We start from the raw sequence: 21,094 nt of genomic DNA on the forward strand, positions 1-21,094 counted from the left end.
AATATGAATACCCCACCCATATATTATCTGCTCCGTTGCAACTGCCACTCAACAAGCCGACGATTTTTTAAAGTTTACTTTCTTGGATTTGAAAGCCTAAACATCCTAGCTGACCACTAATGGTATGTAGATAAGCAGCCTGATAAAGCCAGCGCTATACTGTCTTTAGCTTAGATACCAAAATCCTGATTGGTTCTCTTTAATTATTTTGAGAGACATAACTCTCAGTTTTAAGGGCATAAAAATTTAAAGTTTGAAAATTCAGAAATTTTCCCCAAACGTCCAATATTTTCACATATAAGAAATGTTGCCCCAAGTTTACCACTATCATGAAGTACAATATGTGATAAAAAAAAAAACAAAAAAACAAGCTCAGAATAACCGGGATCCGTTGAAGCAATCCAGAGTTATAACCTCAAAGTGCCACTGGTTGAATTGAAAAAGTTGGGATGGTCATGAAGGCGAAAACAGGCTGGGGGGGGGGGGGGGGGGGGGGTAAAGGGGTTAAAGCACCCCTCCAGCGCAGAATCCCTCTCTACCCCCCGAAACGCTGGAGTTGTGCTTTATAATGAATAGACCAGAAGAGAGAAAATGTAGGAATTCATACTTTTAGCATAGTTTATTCTAACAAATGAGTGTTTACTTCTAACCTTGCATTGTCCGTCAATGATCAGGCTATAACACAAAGATCCGAAGATTGAGTGACGCTGGAGCTTTAAACAAGGCAACATAAAAACCAACAAACCTAGTTAAAAACAAAAAATAGCCAAAAGCTTCTTGATAATAACACAAGAAATATTGAGAAACAAATTCTTCACATATGCTTGGAAGCATCTGGCAGAGACGTGTGGAGTCTGAGGAGTCAGTTCTTAAGTCATTGACTGATTGAGTCTGGAGATGCTGCAGTCATTTGTATTTGTAGCCTGCAGTCAACTGCACTTCTGATGCATCACTTCTTCTTTTTCTTACTTTTCTTGCCTCCTTCTCCCACTTGGACGGTTTGGTCCCCACCTCCAGTTTTCTGTGTCCTAGTCTTGAGTTTGGGGATATCTTCTGCCACACGCAGCATTACTGCCTTCCCTGAAAGGAAGAATAAAAGGATTTATATACAAATTTACAGCTACAAAAACAGAAAATTCTATCCAATCCACTCATTTATTTCTCTTCAGTGATCCAGGGTTTTGGTTCATTACTAGAAAAAAAATACAAACCATATATTGGGCTTCCAAAATATAAAACACAGTAATGGGGTTATTTAGCTTGTTAAAAAAACCCAAGCCTTTGATTTTGCAATGCACAAATGTATAAAAGTGACAGCAGAGATCCTTCTAATGATTTTTTTTTTTTTTTTTTTAACCTAGGCCTGTGAGGTTGCTTACCCTAACATGGAGTTTACTGTCTGCCCAATGGTTTTTTTTTTGCCTTCCTCTGGCTCAACATGTTAGGCTATGGACTTACAGTGGGTACGGAAAGTATTCAGACCCCTTTAAATTTTTCATTCTTTGTTTCGTTGAAGACATTTGGTAAATTCAAAACACTTCATTTTTTTTCCTCATTAATGTACACTCGGCACTCCATCTTGACAGAAAAACCACCCAGAAATGTAGAAATTTTCACAAATTTATTAAACAAGAAAAAGTGAAATATCACATGGTCATAAGTATTCAGACCCTTTGCTCAGACACTCATATTTAAGTGACATGCTGTCCATTTCCTTGTGATCCTCCTTGAGATTGTTCTACTCCTTCATTGGAGTCCAGCTGTGTTTAATTAAACTTATAGGACTTGATTTGGAAAGGCACACTCCTGTCTATATAAGAGCTCACATCTCACAGTGCATGTCAGACCAAATGAGAATCATGAGATCAAAAGGAACTGCCCAAGGAGCTCAGAGACAATTGTGGCAAGGAACAGATCTGGCCAAGGTTACAAAAGAATGTCTGCAATACTCAAGGTTCCCAAGAGCACAGTGACCTCCATAGTCCTTAAATGGAAGAGGTTTGGAACCACCGCAACTCTTCCTACACCTGGCCGTCCAGCCAAGCTGAGCAATCATGGAAAAAGAGCCTTGGTGAGAGAGGTAAAGAAGAACCCCAAGATCACTGTGGCTGAGCTCCAGAGATGCAGTAGGGAGATGGGAGAAAAGGTCCACAAAGTCAATTATCACTGCAGCCCTCCACCAGTCGGGTCTTTATGGCAGAGTGGCCCAATGGAAGCCGCTCCTCAAGGCAAGACATAAAAGCCCGCATAGAGTTTGCAAAAAGACACATGAAGGACTCCCAGACTACGAGAAATAAGATTCTCTGGTCTGATGAGATGAAGATAGAACTTTTTGGTGATAACTCTAAGTGGTATGTGTGGAGAAACCCAGGCACTGCTCATCACCTGCCCAATACAATCCCAACAGCGAAACAGTGGTGGCAGCATCATGCTATGGGGATGTTTTTCAGCTCCATTGACAGGACGACTGGTTGCAACTGAAGGAAAGATGAATGCGGCCAAGTACAGAGATATCCTGGAAGAAAACCTCTTGCAGAGTGCTCTGGACCTCAGACTTGGCTGAAGGTTCACATTCCAACAATACAATGACCCCAAGCACACAGATAAAATAACAAAGGAGTGGCTTCAGAACAACTCTGTGATCATTCTTGATCGGCCAAGCCAGAGCCCTGACCTAAACTCAATTGAGCATCTCTGGAGAGACCTGAAAATGGCTGTCCACCAACATTCACCATCCAACCTGACGGAACTGGAGAGGATCTGCAAGGAAGAATGGCAGAGGATCCCCAAATCTAGATGTGAAAAACTTGTTATGTCATTCCCAAGAAGACTCATGGCTGTACTAGCTCAAAAGGGTCCTTCTACTCAATCCTGAGCAAAGGGTCTGAATACTTAGTCTTTCTTGTTTAATAAATTTGAAAAAAAATTTCTACATGTGTCAAGATGGGGTGCATCAATGAGAAAAAAAAAAAACAAAAAAAACCGAACTTTGAGTTTACCAAATGGCTGCAATAAAACAGTGAAAATTTTAAAAAAGGGGTCTGAATACTTTCCTTCTTTTAACCTTAAATTAATAAACTATATTGAGAATTTTTTTTGGCTTGACACAAATTTCTGCAGTCACTGTACAGAACAGTGAGAAAAGCAGATAATCTTATTACTGCAAGTAGGCAAACTACATATTTGTGGTCATGTGACCGCCCACCCGCATCGAGAATGCAGGACAATGGTGACAGTGTGCAGATTACCAAATTGCGACTGTGCAATCTGCTGTCACTACAGAAATTTGTCTAGAGCCCAGTAAACCCCTTCAGGCCATGGCTATTGCCATGATTTTTTGTTTTTTCCTCCCTTTCCAAGAGCCATAACTTTTTATTTTTCGGATCACGCCACATGAGGCCTTGTTTTTTTGAGGGATGACTTTTTAGTATTCAATTTATCATATGATATACTTAAAAGTGGTAAGAAAATTCCAAGTATGGCGAAATTTACAGTATTTTCACTGTGCAGTAAATATTACCTAGGAAAAGTTCAGTATGATTAGGAAGATACCAGATATACATAGTCTTTATTTAGGTGGGGAAAATCTTTGTTAAAAAAAAAAAAATATTAAATCAATGTATTGTTGTGCATGTGCCGATATTCGTTGACCTTTCCCCATACACGTGCATTAGGCCTAAGCCACACGGCATGAAAATCGGTGTGTGAGTGGAGTGCGATATAATAAAAACAAAAATCGCACTGCACTCGCGGTAAACCGGTGTACTGCAAGTGCAGGGAGAGAATGGCATTATCTGGCTATGGAGGAGAGAAGCCCCTCCCTCCCCTCAGCACTGGCCCGCCCCTCCTCAGTGCTGGCACGCCCCCCGCAGATGAGGTCCGATCACATGATCGGACCTCAGCCGCAGGTACACTCGCATGACACTCGGCTCTGCTGTACTGCCAGTGCAAGCAGAGTGTCATGCGAGGATCGCAGTAGTCCCCGTGTGGCCCCGGCCTTACAATAGTTTTCTCTACCCTCCACGGAACAGACAGAAGTACTCCTATGCAGAAGCGCGAAGGAGGACACTGTGTAGATGACATAGGACATATCCACACAAAGCAGGGAAAGAGGACAGTGATCACAAGGAGAGAGGAGGCGCCGGATCAAAACGAGAGACGCTTATCAGACCGGACCGCCCCGCAGGAGAGTATAATAAAAGCCCTTTTTTGTGCCTTGCAGAGTGGAATGGGATTATATATACACACACACATACATATACACACATACATACATACATACAGCATTCTAGTAAGCTGTAACAGAGGGCTTACATGTGCTGGCTGTACTTTACATGGGGAAAACCTGGCAACACGCTCCCTTTAAAATTGGTAGTCAATTTTTGTTGATAAGTTATGCGTTTATGAAACCATCATAAATTAGACAAAAAAAAATATCCCCAAAAAATTAGCAATGTTGAAATTTAAATATGTATATATCTTTAGTACAGATAGTCAAGCCACAAATCCGTTAATAAATATAATTTCCTTCATGTCTGACTTACACCAACACCATTTGTCAATTTTTTTTTGTTAGCATGTTAAGTTTAAAACTTTAGCAGCCATCTTTCTTTTTTTAAGGAAAATTACAACTTTTTTTTTTTTTTTTTTTTTTTTAAAGGGACCTACTTAGTTTTTAGTTGTAAAGTATTGTTTTGGGACCAATATATTGAAAAGCACACAAAACTGATACCATTGTAAAACGCAGAGTGGAATGACAGGAATTAAATATATCTGTACCATTAAACGGTTTGTATCATGTGAGCAGGCCAGTATACCCTTAGGCCATTACTTGGCTTTGCATTGTCACGGCAACCATCTGCACCACACAATTGCAATCTAAGGTGCAGAAAAGGTCAAAGAGGGCACTCCATACTGTTAACCATCTAGATGCTGCTGTCACTATTTAGAGTGGTTAAAAGGCCATGGTTGGTGCCAAAAATGATCAGGGCTGATGCAGCAGGGAATCAGATATTGCTGACAGCTGACAGCTGCTGCATTGTCAATATTTAGGGGTGTTACTTTCATATCGGAGTTCAGTAAAAACCCATACTGGTGGTCATTAAGGCCATATGTTGATGCTTAATACAATTATGGCCCTGGGTGTCAGTTCTACAATGTGGTTATGAAGAAAATGTATTGTTAAATCACCCTTGAGATAACAGCCACCTTATTTGTAATGCTATGTGCGCACGCTGCGTTTTTTGCCGCGTTTTTTGCCGCGTTTTTTGGGTGCAGTTTTGGTCTCAAAACAGCACGAATTTCCTTCCGCAGGAAAGTGTATGAGATTTCATTTTTGCTGTCCGCACGTTGCAGTTTTTTTTGGCTGCGTCTTTGTGGTGACCACTACAGCATGTCAATTCTTTTTTTGTGTTTTTCACCCATTGAATTCAATGAGGTGTGAAAAACTGCAATGAAAAGAAGGGAATTTTGTTTACTTACCGTAAATTCCTTTTCTTCTAGCTCCTATTGGGAGACCCAGACAATTGGGTGTATAGCTTCTGCCTCCGGAGGCCACACAAAGTATTACACTTTAAAAAGTGTAACCCCTCCCCTCTGCCTATACACCCTCCCGTGCATCACGGGCTCATCAGTTTTGGTGCCAAAGCAGGAAGGAGGAAACTTATAAATTGGTCTAAGGTAAATTCAATCCGAAGGATGTTCGGAGAACTGAAACCATGAACCAAAAGAACAATTCAACATGAACAACATGTGTACACAAAAGAACAACAGCCCGAAGGGAACAGGGGCGGGTGCTGGGTCTCCCAATAGGAGCTAGAAGAAAAGGAATTTACGGTAAGTAAACAAAATTCCCTTCTTTGTCGCTCCATTGGGAGACCCAGACAATTGGGATGTCCAAAAGCAATCCCTGGGTGGGTAAAAGAATACCTCGATAAAAAGAGCCGAAAAACGGCCCCCTCTTACAGGTGGGCAACTGCCGCCTGAAGGAGTCGCCTACCTAGGCTGGCATCTGCCGAATCATCGGCATGCACCTGATAGTGTTTTGTGAAAGTGTGCAGACTCGACCAGGTAGCCGCCTGACACACCTGCCGAGCCGTAGCCTGGTGTCGCAATGCCCAGGACACCGACGGCTCTGGTAGAATGGGCCTTCAGCCCTGCAGGAATCGGAAGCCTAAAAGAACGGTAGGCTTCAAGAATCGGTTCATTGATCCACCGAGCCAAGGTTGACTTGAAAACCTGAAATCCCTTACTCTGGCCCGCGATAAGGACAAGAGCGCATCAGACCGGCACAGGGGCGCCGTGCGAGAAATGTAGAGCCGGAGTGCTCTCACCAGATCTAATAAATGCAAATCCTTTTCACATTGGTGAACTGGATGCGGACCCAAAGAGGGTAAGACGATATCCTGATTGAGATGAAACGGGGATACCTTAGGGAGAAAGTCCGGGACCGGACGTAGAACCACCCTATCCTGGTGAAACACCAGGAAGGGGGCTTTGCATGACAGCGCTGCTAGCTGAGACACTCTTCTGAGTGATGTGACTGCCACTAGGAAGGCCACCCTTTGCGAAAGGCGAGATAGAGAGATCCCGCATCGGCTCGAAAAGTGGCTTCTGAAGAGTCGTCAGCACCCTGTTAAGATCCGAGGGTGTTAACGGACGCTTGTAAGGTGGGACCGGAAAGCGCCGATACTTGTCCCTTGAGAGAGCCGAGAGACAAGCCCTTGTCCATTCCGGATTGAAGGAAAGAAAGAAAAGTGGGCAAGGCAAACGGCCAGGGAGTAAAACCCTGATCAGAGCACCAGGATAAGAAGATCCTCCAAGTCCTGTGATAGATCTTGGCGGACGTTGGTTTCCTGGCCTGTCTCATGGTGGCAATGACCTCTGGGGATATCCCTGATGACGCTAGGAGCCAGGACTCAATGGCCACACAGTCAGGTTTAGAGCCGCAGAATTCCGAAGGAAATATGGCCCTTGAGGCAGCAAGTCTGGTCGGTCTGGGAGTGTCCACGGTTGACCCACCGTGAGGTGCCACAGATCCGGGTACCACGATCACCTCGGCCAGTCTGGAGCGACGAGGATGGCGCGGCGACAGTCTGACCTGATCTTGCGTAACACTCTGGGCAGTAGTGCCAGAGGAGGAGAAACATAAGGCAGTCGAAACTGCGACCAGTCGTGAACTAGCGTGTCTGCCGCCAGAGCTCTGTGATCCTTGGACCGAGCCATGAATGCCGGGACTTTGTTGTTGTGCCGAGACGCCATTAGATCGACGTCCAGCGTTCCCCAGCGGCAACAGATCTCTAGAACACGTCCGGGTGAGGAGACCATTCCCCTGCGTCCATGCCCTGGCGACTGAGAAAATCTGCTTCCCAGTTTTCTACGCCCGGGATGTGAACTGCGGAGATGGTGGAGGCTGTGGCTGCCGCCCACAGCCGAATCCGCAGAACTGCTCGGAAGGCTTGACGACTGCGCGTGTGCCGCCCTGGTGGTTGATGTACGCAACCGCCGTGGCGTTGTCCGACTGAATTCGGATCTGCCTGCCCTCCAGCCACCGCTGGAACACCTTTAGGGCTAGATCCACTGCCCTTATCTCCAGAACATTGATCTGAAGGGAGGACTCTGTCGGAGTCCAGGTTCCCTGAGCCGAGTGGTGGAGGAAGACCGCTCCCCACCCTGACAGACTCGCGTCCGTCGTGACCACAGCCTCAGCTGGGGGCCGGAAGGATTTTTCCTTCGCCCAGGAAGTGGAAAGAAGACACCACTGAAGAGAGGTTTTGCTGCAAGGGAAAGAGAGACGTTCTTGTCTAGGGACGTCGACCTCCTGTCCCATTTGCGGTGTCCGATAGAATCGGACGCAGACGAAACTGCGCAAGGGAACTGCCTCCCTTGCTGCCACCATCATCCTTAGAAAGTGCATTAGGCGCCTCAAGGGGTGACTGGGCCCGAAGGAGAGATTGCACCCCTGTCTGTAGTGAACGCTGACTATGCAGCGGAAGCTTCACTATCGCTGAGAGAGTATGAAACTCCATCCCGAGGCAAGTCAGTGATTGGGTCGGTGTCAGTTTTGACCTTGGAAATTTGATGATCCACCCAAACCCCTGGAGAGTCTCCAGAGCAATGGTCAGGTTGTGTTGACATGCCACCCAGGAGGGTGTCTTGACTAGAAGATCGTCTAGGTAAGTGATCACCGAGTGGCCCTGAGAGTGTAGGACCGCCACCACTGCTGCCATGACCTTGGTGAAGACCCGTGGGGCTGTCGCCAGGCCGAATGGCAGTGCCACGAACTGAAGTGTTCGTCCCTGATGGCGAAACGCAGAAAGCGTTGAAGCTCGGGTGCGATCGGCACATGGAGATAAGCATCCTTGATGTCAATTGATGCTAGGAAGTCTCCTTGTGACATCGAGGCTTCAGAGTGTTCACCGCCTGATCGGCTCGCTCGGGGGCGGAGATGTTTTGAAGAAACGAGTCGGAGGACGAGAGCAGAGCTCTATCCTGTAACCGTGAGACAGAATGTCTCTCACTCATCGGTCTTGGACATGTGGCCACCAGGCGTCGCAAAAGCGGGAGAGCCTGCCACCGACCGAGGACGCGGTCTTGGTGAGGCCGAAGTCATGAGGAAGCTGCCTTGTGACTTAGACCGCCATGCAGAAGAGTTCCTCTAGCCCTCCTCTGACCTGTTGGACGTGGAGGAACGGAACTTTGCTGAGGACCGAAATGACCGAAACCTTTGGACTGGGGCAAGGACGAGACCTTTCCCTTGGACTGTCTAGGAACTTCATCCAATTGCTCGCCAAACAAACGGTCGCCAGAAAATGGCAAACCGGTTAAGAACTTCTTGGAAGCAGAGCCTGCCTTCCATTCACGTAGCCACATGGCCCTGCAGACTGCCACCGAATTGGTGGATGCTACCGCTGTACGGCTCGCAGAGTCCAGGAACGGCGTTCATGGCGTAGAACGAAAAAACCTACGCCTGAGAAGTGAAGGACACAACCTGCGGGGCAGAGGTATGTGCAACCGCAATAATCTCAGCCAGAGAAGCTGAGATAGCTTGGAGTGCCCTCACGGCTGCGAATGTTATCGGTCTGGCCTACAAGGCTTCCAGTATCTTAGCAGACCCTCTGTCCATAGACTGAGTCCTGGAATGTGAAAGCTACTCAGAGATTTGCTGATTCCAACATGCAAACTCTGTCCCTGTCATCTGTGCAGTGGAAACCGGCGGTACCACCTGGCCGAGGGTCCCACCAGTGCCGGAGGCTCCGGCTGAGTGAGTGCCCTCGGGGCCAAGCATTGTACACAATGAGGGTATGTGGACCCTGCCTGTAATATAGCCGCACAAGAGGTACAGGTTGTAAAATAAGCCAGTGCCTTGGCACCCTTATTCTTTAAGAGCAGACAACAGCATGTCGTCCGCAGAGTAATCAGTGAGGGTATACAGCCAAAAGCAAATAATGCTGCCGAACAGTGAGATCATATACCATATAAACATACACTATATATATATATATATATATATATATATATATATATATATATATATATATATATATATATATATATATATACACACACATACATATACATTATATATATATATATATATATATATATATATATATATATATACACATATATACACTGCGGCACCAAGGGGGGTCAGCACCTGAAAACTGGTGCCCCACAGTGCTCAGTGAGGGGGAAGGAGGATACCAACGTATGCTCCAGCCCTCCCTGCCGACGTCCAGTCGGCCGTCCCGTCGTTACCCCTGACTGGCAGGCCCGAGAACGGGAGTATATGGTACTAGGCCGTAAGAGCCGGGGACTAAATTTAAAAACGCGGCCGACAAACATGGCGCGGTCGGCGCGGTAGTCTCAGTCTCACAAACCACTCAGCAACCGCTGCGGCATTTGTAACACAGATGCTGCATGCACCGTCCCTCAGGGGACACAGAGTACCTTATGATGCAGGGCTCTGTCCCTGATGATGTCCAGTCTCCTGTCCGTCAGAATCCCCCAGGGGCTGCGGATGGAGCCCGGTCCCAGAGCATGGCGACCGGTTAGGATCCCCCTCTCCCAGAGCAGTGGAGCAGATTCTGAGATCCTCCACCGGCAGAATTATAACAATGGCTGCCGGCGTTCCGAGGGGAGGAGAGAGCCGTGGGCGGAACCGCAAAAGTGCGGGAACCTGGTGGCCCATAGTGATCAGTGAGGGGGGCGGAGGACAGCGAAGTGTGCTCCAGCCCTCACTGTCGGCATCATACCGACCGTCCCGCCTTTCTCCCTGACTGGCAGGCTCAGGGGCGGGAGTTTAACCCACTAGGCCGCAAAAGCCGGGGACTAAAGTAAAAAACCGCGGCCGACAAACAGGCACGGTCGGCGCGGTAGTCCCAGACAAAAAAATCCACACCGCAGTCGCAGCTGCGTCTGAGGCCAAGGTGCTTCATGCACCGTCCCAACGGGGACACAGAGTACCTGTAGATGCAGGGCCATGTCCCTGACGATACTCCGTCTCCTGTCCGGCAGATTCCCCCAGGGGCTGCGGAGGGAGCCCGGTCCCAGTGGCTGGATGACCGGTTAGGATCCCACTTCCCCAGAGCCCCTAAGGGATGGGGAAGGAAAACGGCATGTGGCTCCTGCCTGTGTACCCGCAATGGGTACCTCAACCTTAACAGCACCGCCGACTCAGTGGGGTGAGAAGGGAGCATGCCGGGGGCCCTGTTAGGGGCCCTCTTTTCTTCCATCCGATATAATCAGCAGCTGCTGCTGACTAAAATGTGGAGCATTGTGTGCATGTGTGCCTCCTTCAACACAAAGCATAAAAACTGATGAGCCCGTGATGCACGGGAGGGTGTATAGGCAGAGGGGAGGGGTTACACTTTTTAAAGTGTAATACTTTGTGTGGCCTCCGGAGGCAGAAGCTATACACCCAATTGTCTGGGTCTCCCAATGGAGCGACAAAGAAACACAAGTTGTTATTTTACATACGTTTTGGTGCGTTTTTCTGACTAGACTCCGGGTCGGCGGCGATTGATCACTGGTATCTGGCCAGATGCTGGTACCCATATAAAGTCTATGGGGACCAGAATTGGGCGCAAAGGGGTAGGAGCAAGCGCTTCATACTCACCAATCACCGGGCGGCTGTCACACTGCTCCGTCGGCAGCTCTTTCATCTTCCAGAGCCGGCCGCTCATTAGGTTCATAACAAATTCACGCCTTCATTGCTCATTGTGGCTGTGATTGGTTGCAGGCAGACCCGCCCCTATGCTCAGTGACAGCTGTCTCACTGCAACCTATCACAGCCGCCGGTGGGCGGGTCTGTGTCATGCAGTAAAATAAAAAGGCGTGTGGTCCCTCCAAACTTTGATACCAGCCAAGGTAAAGCCACACGGCTGTGGGCTGGTATTCTCAGGATAGGGAGCCCCCCCAAGCCTAAAAATATCAGCCAGCAGCTGCCCGGAAATGCCGCATCTATTAGATGCAACAGTCCCAGGACTCTACCCGGCTCATCCAGATTATCCTGGTGCGGTGGCAACTGGGGAAATAAGGAGTTAATGGCAGCTCATAGCTGCCACCAAGTCCTAGCTTAGTGATGGCAGGCGTCTATGAGACTCCCCCTCATCACTAAGTTGTAAGTAAAAAAAAAAAAAAAAACAAACACACAATCACCCAAAAAATCCTTTATTTAAAGTAAAACACAAAAAAGCCCCCCATCTTTCATCACTTTATTAACCCCTAAACCAACCCTCAAAGTCCGACGTAATCCATACGAGGTCCCACGACACATCCAGCTCTGCTACATCTGACAATCACAGCGAGTGGCCATAGAACATGACTGCTCGCTGTGAGTGTCAGGCCGCAAGTGAAGTGAGCCGCGTGGGATCAGCGGTGACTCCAGCTGTCACAGCACATCACCTGACTGAAGTCCTCTACCTGTTACCGCAAAGCAGGCCGTGGCTGAAGTGAGCTGCGCGAGATCAGCGGTGACTTCAGTCAGGTGATGTGTGGTGACAGCTGGAGTCCTCCACTTGTGACCGCATATCAGGCTGCAGCTGAAGTGAGCTGCGAGATCAACGGTGACGTCACTCATGTGATTTGCGGTGTCACCGCACATCCCCTGAGTGACGTCAGCGCTAATCCTGTGGCTCACTTCAGTAGGCCTATAGATGGAGGACTCCTGTGGGTTTTTTTTTAGGCTAAAAACGCTGCTCTTTGTAGTCACCATCTTTGTGGTCAAAAAAGGAGGCTTACATATTAGGGCTGCTTCTCACTTGCGAGTTTCTCGCAGTAGAGCAATGCGAGAAAATCTCGCATTGGAATCGGACACATGTTAGTGAATGATTCAGCTCTCATCTGCGATTTTTTTCTCAGTCCAAATCGGACTGAAAAAAAAAAAAAAATAAAAAAAAAAAAAAAAAAAAAAATCGGATGTCACGGGACGGCACTCACACCATCCTAGTGACATCAGATTTTCTAGATACATTTCTCGCATGTTTCCTAAAACACTGGAAACGAGTGATGTCTCCCAATGTCTGTCAATCGGTCTCTCCCTCTCGGTCTCTATTCTCTCTCTGTCGGTCCGTCACTATCTCTGTCCCTCTCTCACAGTCTGTCGGTCATTTTCCCCTCCTCTCTCATACTCACCGTTCCCCGATCTCCGGCGCGGCGCTGCACGGCATTCACACTGCTGCGGCGGCTTTTACCATTTTGAAAAAGCCGGCCGCTCATTAAACAATCTCGTATTCCCTGCTTTCCCCGCCCACAGGCGCCTATGATTGGTTGCAGTGAGACACGCCCCCACGCTGAGTGACAGGTGTCTCACTGCACCCAATCACAGCAGCCGGTGGGCGGGTCTATACTGTGCAGTGAAATAAATAAATAAATTTAAAAAAATGGCGTGCGGTCCCCCCCCCCCCCCCCCCCCAATTTTAATACCAGCCAGATAAAGCCATACGGCTGAAGGCTGGTATTCTCAGGATGGGGAGCCCCACGTTATGGGGAGCCCCCCAGCCTAACAATATCAGTCAGCAGCCGCCCAGAATTGCCGCATACATTAGATGCGACAGTTCTGGGACTGTACCCGGCTCTTCCCGATTTACCCTGGTGCGTTGGCAAATCGGGGTAATAAGGAGTTAATGGCAGCCCATAGCTGCCACTAAATCCTAGATTAATCATGTCAGGCGTCTATGAGACACCCTCCATGATTAATCTGTAAGTTACAGTAAACACACACACACACACACACACGAAAAAATCATTAGAAATAAAAAAAACAAATTCCCTCATTACCAATTTAATAAGCCCCAAAAAGCCCTCCATGTCCGGCGTAATCCACGGACCTCCAGCATTGCTTCCAGCATGAAGGTGACAGGAGCTGCAGCAGACACCGCCGCTCCGGTCACCTCCACGCAGCAACTGAGGTGAGTAGCGCGATCTGCTGAGGTGTCACTGAGGTTAATCGCGTCCACCGGTGGATCCAGTGACAGCGGGTAACCTCAGTGACAGCTCAGCTGATCGCGATACTCACCTCAGTAAATGCGTGGAGGTAAAGGGAGCGGCGGTGTCTGCTGCAGCTCCTGTCACCTTCATGCTGGAAGCGACGCTGGAGGTCCGTGGATTACGCCGGACATGGAGGGCTTTTTGGGGCTGATTAAATTGGTGATGAGGGAATTTGTTTGTGTTTTTTTATTTCTAATAAATGATTTTTTCATGTGTGTGTTTATTTACTGTAACTTACAGATTAATCATGGAGGGTGTCTCAGACGCCTGACATGATTAATCTAGGATTTAGTGGCAGCTATGGGCTGCCATTAACTTCTTATTACCCCGATTTGCCAACGCACCAGGGTAAATCGGGAAGAGCCGGGTACAGTCCCAGAACTGTCGCATCTAATGTATGCGGCAATTCTGGGCGGCTGCTGACTGATATTGTTAGGCTGGGGGGCTCCCCATAACGTGGAGCTCCCCATCCTGAGAATACCAGCCTTAAGCCGTACGCCGTGCAGCGCGGAGCAGTGTGAATGCCGTGCAGCGCGGCGCCGGGGATCGGTGAGTATGAGAGAGGGCTGCTAACTTCAGTCACTCAGGAGATTAGCGGTCACCGGTGAGTCCTTCACAGGTGACCGCTAATCAGGACGCGGCACAGACAGAGCCGCAGCATGACAATGAAGTCGGGTGAAGTTCACCCGAGTTCATTCGGATCGTGCGGCTCTGTCTGCGTCTGCTGTCATCTGCCATTCAGATCTGCTACATGGCTGTCTGTGTCTGCTGTCAGCGGCTATGTAGCAGAGCTGAATGGCAGATGACATAGTAAAAAATACGCATTACACTCGCTAGTAAAATCATTAGTTTATTCAGAAAAAGCATCGCACTTGCCTTGCACTCGGACCCAACGTGAACTAAAATCAGCCGAGTTTTTTTCAGCCAACTCGGACCGATTTTACTCGCATAGATGTGTTTCCACCCTTAGATTATCCATTGAGCCTGCATAGTGCTCATTCCCTGCAGTGATATATAAACACGAGCCCCTGGTGATATCTGCAAATAAGAGGCTTCATTATCTGGACTTGGGGAATCTCTATCAATGAAAATACATTCTACTGATGAACACAGAACTAACAAGAAAACCTAAGCCATAATTACTTGACTGAAGCTTATCCACGCAGGCGGAACCATCCTCGTTCCTCAGCTGAACTCGTACTCGGCCCCTGTACTGCGCATCCCTGTTCCACTCTCGTGTGTACATCTTATCCCCCTGTGTAGAAAAACACATTTGATCTAAAAAAATTCTGTTTTGAAACAGACAAAACTTAAAAAAAAAAAAAATTTAAAACCACAATGAAATCACTTATCACCTCAACAACGACATTTAACTTGTTGGCTCGACATATTTCTGCGATCTCCACACATGTTGGATTCTGTACAGCCTAAAACACAGCAAGGAAGAAATAAAAAGGAATGATTAACGATCAGGGAGTTTGCCTTTTTTTATTTTTTTATTTGCAAGAACTATAGCTTTCTTATTTTTCCGTTTACAGATGTATGAAAACGTTTTGTTTTTTTTGCAACAAAAGCTGCAATTTAGAATTACACTTTTAGGCTACATGCACACGCTGAGTTTTTTGCTGCGTTTTTTTGTTGCAGTTTTGTTGTTAGAACTTTGACAATTGACTTCCCAGCAAAGTCTATGAGAAGTCAGATTTGCAATGTGCACCTTGCAGTTTGTCAGCGATTTTTTGTCAAAAGTTTGACAAAAAAGATGCAGCATGTTCATTCTTCTAGCGTTTTTGGCAACATTTGTCAAAACAAAAGCGCATCACAAATGCATGCTGTCAAATTGGTGCATTTTTCATGCCTTTTTGGTGCATTTTTGTCACAAAAAAAAAAACAAAAAAAAAAAAACCGCACCTACATTACAAGTGTTTCTTATTTTACATTTCCAGGCTCTCCGACAAGGTGCAGTTTGTGTGAAGAAAAAACTGCAGCATGCGCATGTAGCCTTACTGCTACTACAAAGGTAATACAAAGCAAGGATTAAAAAAAAATAAAAAAAAAAAAATATATATATATATATAAAAAAAAAATCTAAGTGGGATGAAATTGTGAGGAAAAAAAAAATAAATAAAATAATGATATTCCACCATTGTTTTGGGGGTTGTGTGTTTATGGTGCTCATTGTACAATAAAAATGACCTGCAAACATGATTTTCAAAGTCAAAGCGATTACACACTTGCAATTTTTTTTTCTAGTGAAGGTATAAAAATTAGCACTTTGGAAAAAAATTAACGTTTTTGAATGCGTCGCCATTTTTTTTGGTACCTGTAACTTTTTTTCTGCTGATTTTGCAGTTGAGTGGTGAACTATTTTTTTTATTATTATTATTGATACCAATTTGTGGTACATATGATGTTTTGCTTACATTCGTATGACCAAAAGGCAATTCTTGGGTTTTCCTTAGGGCTTAATCAATTTATATTCTCTATACCAAAATGTTTGTCTTTTTTTTTCCCTTTATTTTTAACAGGGAAAAAGGAGGGGCAATTTAAATTGGACATATATTTTTAAAATTTGAGTGGCAACTGCATGGTTAAGATCTGCTAGACACAGAAGTTGGCTATGTAACATAACTGACATCTACCATGTGGATGGGGCAAAGCTCCTGAGACCCGTGCCCAGAACATGTTTTAGTGCTTTAACGCTGGAAAGCATTAACTTAAAAGCCGAGACATTGTCTGGTGTAGAAAACCCATTTCCAAATATTGCATTATGAAATTCAGAGATTACTGAACGTTTACCGTTTAGCAACATTGAAGAAAAGCATCGCAAAGATTGCCCTGTCTCTCTGATCGACTTCAGCTTGTTAGCAGTGATGAGCCAGCACTACAATGCTCTTCCTAATAAGACCTCCCCCAAAAATAAACCTTAGCAGGGATTTTAAGCATTTTCGGAGCAAAGCTTAAATATAAGCCCCCCACAAAAATAAGCCCTAGTCGCGGTTCAATAATGAAATGTCCGTGCTGCTAAAAAAGTTAAAGATGCTGCAGGACACTTCATTATAGAAAGCAGACACCCTGCAATCACACTGACCAGACGCTGAGCGGCAGGACCTGTAGCAATCGCACCTCCGCACACATCACACACAATCACCCTTTAGATCTCGCGCGCACACACACACAGCGATACCGATCCTAAAGGGTGCTTTACACACTGCGACACTGCTAGCGATGTCAGCGTGATAGCACCCGCCCCCGTCGTTCGTGCGACATTTGGTGCTCGCTGCCGTAGAGAACATTATTGCTACGGCAGCGTCACACGGACATACCTTGTCAGCGACGTCGCTGTGACCGCCGAACAATCCCTCCCTCAAGGGGTGGGGGGGGGGCATTTGGCGTCATAGCGACGTCACTGCGGCGTCACTAAGCGGCCGGCCAATAGGGGCGGAGATGAGCGGGACGTAACATCCCGCTCACCTCCTTCCTTCCGCATTGCCAGTGGACGCAGGTAAGGAGATGTTTGCTGTGTGTGACACTGCAGGAACGACGATGTGTGATGCCGCAGGAACGACGAACAACATCGTACCTGTGGCAGTAGAGATATTAAGAAAAGGAGAGTTTTTGAACAATTTTACGATCGTTGCTCCTTGGTGTCACAAGCTGCGATGTCGCTACCGGATGTGCGTCACTAACGTCGTGATCCCGACGATATATCGGTAGCGATGTCGCAACGTGTAAAGCACCCTTAAGAAGCCATGCGGTGGAGCGCAAGGACCTGGGACACGTGACTTCCTCCCATCCCTGCGGCCGGGGTAGATGCTAGAATGTACGGGCTCCTGACAGCTATAACCTATTGGATGCACTCTGTACCACTGGATGGATGGAGTGAGTGTGTTTTATCTGATGTATGTGTATGAATGTGTGTTATGAGTAGGTGTGTGTCCGTCCACCAGCAGGTGACAGCGTCAGCGTGCAGCATACTTGCTGGCTGTGGCTGCCTGAGATCACAGGGAGCACCTTTGGAGTCACTCAGGGTCTGGTAAGTATGAGTCTCCTGGGAAGGGGGGGGGGGGGGTAAACTTACCCCCAACCATGTTTCTCCAAGAATAGGACCTCCTCCAAAAATAAGCCCTAGCACTTTTTGTTGGGGGGGGGATAAATTATAAGACAGTGTCTTAGTTTTGGAAAAACAAGGGTAGCAACGAGCAGTTAAGACACTGGTACATGAACAGAGTCCATCCACCAAGTATAATGGAAGTCAAAGGGTAACTCCAGTTGGGAAATCATCTGGAAAAATGCTCGATTTCCCCACTGACTCATATTTGAGCCCGTTTGAGTACCACCTGTGCGTTAGGAGTACTGAGCACCTGAGCATCACTCGTTATCAGTACAACACACACACAGGACTTCAACAGGCACTTTGCAATGCTTCATTTCCACTGTGGAGGTGCTGCAGGACAAAAAACAATGTGCTTATGTTCCCCTATACAGATAGCAGGAGATTATGGTGACACTCTGCTCAATAATGCAAATATATTAACCCAATCATTGGAAACTAAAAAGATAAATCAGCAGGTGTGGTCACGAGCTGCAGCTGGTAGGGCCAGATCCCAGAATGGGGAGGAAATTGTTCATTTCAAGCATAGACATCAATCTCTGGAGTTTATAGAGAATAATAAAACCCAAAAGCAGCTAGCGAGTGACAGCTCTGTAATAGTAAAAGTTTTAATACGGAAAGGACAAGTCATTGTAAGTTCACACGGGGCCGTAATAATCCACCAACAGTACAGTAGCATTAGGAATGAGATTTTACAGTTTAATTCTCCTGATTACAATATATGCAAATTATATGAAGTGAACAGATCTGCAGAGATTGTATGGTTCCCTCATGTACAGACCTTGTCAACTGGTATCCTCCTTCCTTCAGCAATAGTCTTCTTACTATTGATGTAAGCAGGGTAAATGCAGATAAATCTAGAGAAAAAAAAAAAGAGTTGGTAAGATGGAGGTTTTCAAACTTCTGCTTGTAACAATAAAAGGGATCAATAATTGTGCTCTGATTTAAGCTATGAAATGGTTAAGTATCCCCACTAGGGTCTTTGTTAATTCATGATGTCTATAAGTAAAGAGGCAGAAAGTTCATAAAATACAATAAAGAAATGAGAAAACAAGAAAATGTGGGGTAAAAATGGAGAAAGATAATGTGGCCCCAATTCATCAAAAATGGAGTGATGAATGGCAGTCTTAATGAGGTGATGTGCTGGAGGTAGACGCTCCCGATTCACTAATAGGTGCACGCCTGAGAGATTTCTGGAGTAACATACACCACATCTAGACATGAACTGATGACTTTTGGCATCATGTGCTCATTACCACTTTTTCAAAGTGGAGTAAATCTGGCAAGGAAAAGCCAAAAGTAAGAAACACTTGATGAATCGGGTCCTTTGGGTCTATGACCGTATGACAATGGCAGCCATATACTGGTGGCCTCAGGGACATCACTGATTTAGGCTATGTGCGCGTGTTGCGTATTTGCATGCAGTTATGCTGCGATCTGCACTGCAGCGTAACTGCATGTGTCCTGCGTCCCCAGCATAATCTATGGAGATTGTGCATGAGACGTGCGCACGTGGCGTATTAGAGCGCAGCGCTTCGGCTGCTGCCCGAAACGCGCGTTCTAAGAAGTGACATGTCACTTCTTTCCTGCGCTCTGCCTGCAGCCCCCGCTCAGTCTATGGGAGGGGCTGCACTCAGATCGCATGGAATCGGCTGCTTTTTTTTTCATTACGGACTCTTTCTGCAGCGATTTGAAGCGCACGTGTGCTGTTCAAATCGCTGCAGAAATTTCTGCAGGGACAGAACGCAACGTGGGCACATAGCCTTACCCAGATTGGACCTAACAAAACTAATAACTATTAGTTACCGATCAGGATCTGTGTGTGGCTTCCTCAGGTCTGCCATGGCGGCTCCAGTCACATTACCGTTATCAGCCTGCAAGGAAACAACAGTAACTCATCAGCGAAATGTCAGAATGAGATCTGGAGAGCGGACACTGAGGAATGACCGGTCACGGTAAAACCCGCGGGTGAGAAGCCTCTACATTATGTGCTAGTGCAGTGTTGGAGCAGAAGAATCACAGGACGCCAGAGTCCGAGGGAGGTGACCTGCCGTCACCAGTACGGCTCTGAGACACAAACAGCCCCACCATGTGGGATCCTGGACAGTGCAGGTGTGAGCAGACCGCCCCATTAACCCTAGGCTGAAGAGGACCCCGGTACTGGGGACTGCTGGGACCAGGGAGCACCGTCCTCATCTGTGCTGAGGAAATGGCATCTGTGGGAAATCCTCCAGCCTATAGCAGTCACACCGCAGCGCCATCCTACTAGGGGTCTATATGGAGTAAATCCAGCAGTCACACCGCAGCACCATCCTACTGGGGGTCTATATGGAGTAAATCCAGCAGTCACACCGCAGCACCATCCTACTGGGGGTCTATATGGAGGAAATCCAGCAGTCACACCGCAGCACCATCCTACTGGGGGTCTATATGGAGTAAATCCAGCAGTCACACCGCAGCACCATCCTACTGGGGGTCTATATGGAGTAAATCCAGCAGTCACACCGCAGCATCATCCTACTGGGGGTCTATATGGAGTAAATCCAGCAGTCACACCGCAGCACCATCCTACTGGGGGTCTATATGGAGTAAATCCAGCAGTCACACCGCAGCATCATCCTACTGGGGGTCTATATGGAGTAAATCCAGCAGTCACACCGCAGCATCATCCTACTGGGGGTCTATATGGAGTAAATCCAGCAGTCACACCGCAGCACCATCCTACTGGGGGTCTATATGGAGTAAATCCAGCAGTCACACCGCAGCACCATCCTACTGGGGGTCTATATGGAGTAAATCCAGCAGTCACACCGCAGCACCATCCTACTGGGGGTCTATATGGAGTAAATCCAGCTCTAGTGCAGCAGTTCGTGCAGGAAGCCCGGGCACAGCCTGCTGGGACCTGTGGATTGGTGACCACCAGGCTAGACACTGGCCACCACATAGCAGGTGTCAGCCAGCACTGCAGACGCCAAAAGCGCAGCTCCGACAAGAGCATTGCAGGCTCCACAAAGCCAGTGTGCACAGGAGCAAGCCACTGCTATGCAGAACCACCCCCGTATCACGGGACCCACAAGCCCCTCTATACCCCGTCGCGCTGTTCAGCTGCTGACTGGTGTTTCCGGGAAGGAAAGCGACAGGAAGCGGAAACACGTCCCTGCATGCCAGCCAATGAGACACCGCCTGTGTCTCACGCCTCGATATGAATGTCTAACTATGGATTGGTTGTTTATGTATCAGGGAGACCAATAGGAACAAAAGATGGTGTATTTCTCGCGTGGTCCTAGTGCCGCCGGCTGTGGAGAGGCTATAAAGCGGTCACCCGTCTCCTGCAGTGACTCCGTCATGTTCCTACGCTGGATAGAGCCTATCTACAGTCTATTATTATTATTATTGTACAGCGCTATTGCTCCCAGGGTTCTGTAGACGTGAAATGAGGTTCACATTCAAAACTCCTCATCACATTGCCCGGGCTCGGGAGCGGGCCCCGCC

General features: G+C 47.2%; 1 protein-coding gene across 1 annotated transcript; it reads right to left on the minus strand.

Moving 5' to 3' along the window:
* Positions 1-594: 594 nt before the first annotated feature.
* On the minus strand, positions 595-20,782 carry SRP19 (signal recognition particle 19). The gene is made up of 6 exons (XM_075325010.1): positions 20,691-20,782; positions 19,409-19,476; positions 18,384-18,459; positions 14,847-14,918; positions 14,635-14,746; positions 595-1,080 (listed from the first exon to the last, which is right to left on the minus strand). The coding sequence occupies exons 1-6, from the start codon at positions 20,763-20,765 to the stop codon at positions 950-952; spliced, it is 534 nt and encodes a 177-aa protein (XP_075181125.1). The 5' UTR covers positions 20,766-20,782; the 3' UTR covers positions 595-949.
* Between the last annotated feature and the right edge of the window lie 312 nt (positions 20,783-21,094).

This window comes from Anomaloglossus baeobatrachus, chromosome 1 (assembly GCF_048569485.1).
Source record: "Anomaloglossus baeobatrachus isolate aAnoBae1 chromosome 1, aAnoBae1.hap1, whole genome shotgun sequence".
In the NCBI taxonomy this organism is placed as follows: Eukaryota; Metazoa; Chordata; class Amphibia; order Anura; family Aromobatidae; genus Anomaloglossus; species Anomaloglossus baeobatrachus.

What these genes read in the sequence shown, in the direction of transcription:
- SRP19 (XM_075325010.1), bottom strand. Translation starts at nt 20,765, where the DNA reads ATGCAGGGACGTGTTTCCGCTTCCTGTCGCTTTCCTTCCCGGAAACAC. An exon ending in GGAGGATACCAGTTGACAAG is followed by an intron (nt 14,919 to 18,383) that starts GTCTGTACATGA and finishes GCTGTGTTTTAG; the next exon opens with GCTGTACAGAATCCAACATG. An exon ending in AGTTAAATGTCGTTGTTGAG is followed by an intron (nt 14,747 to 14,846) that starts GTGATAAGTGAT and finishes TTTTCTACACAG; the next exon opens with GGGGATAAGATGTACACACG.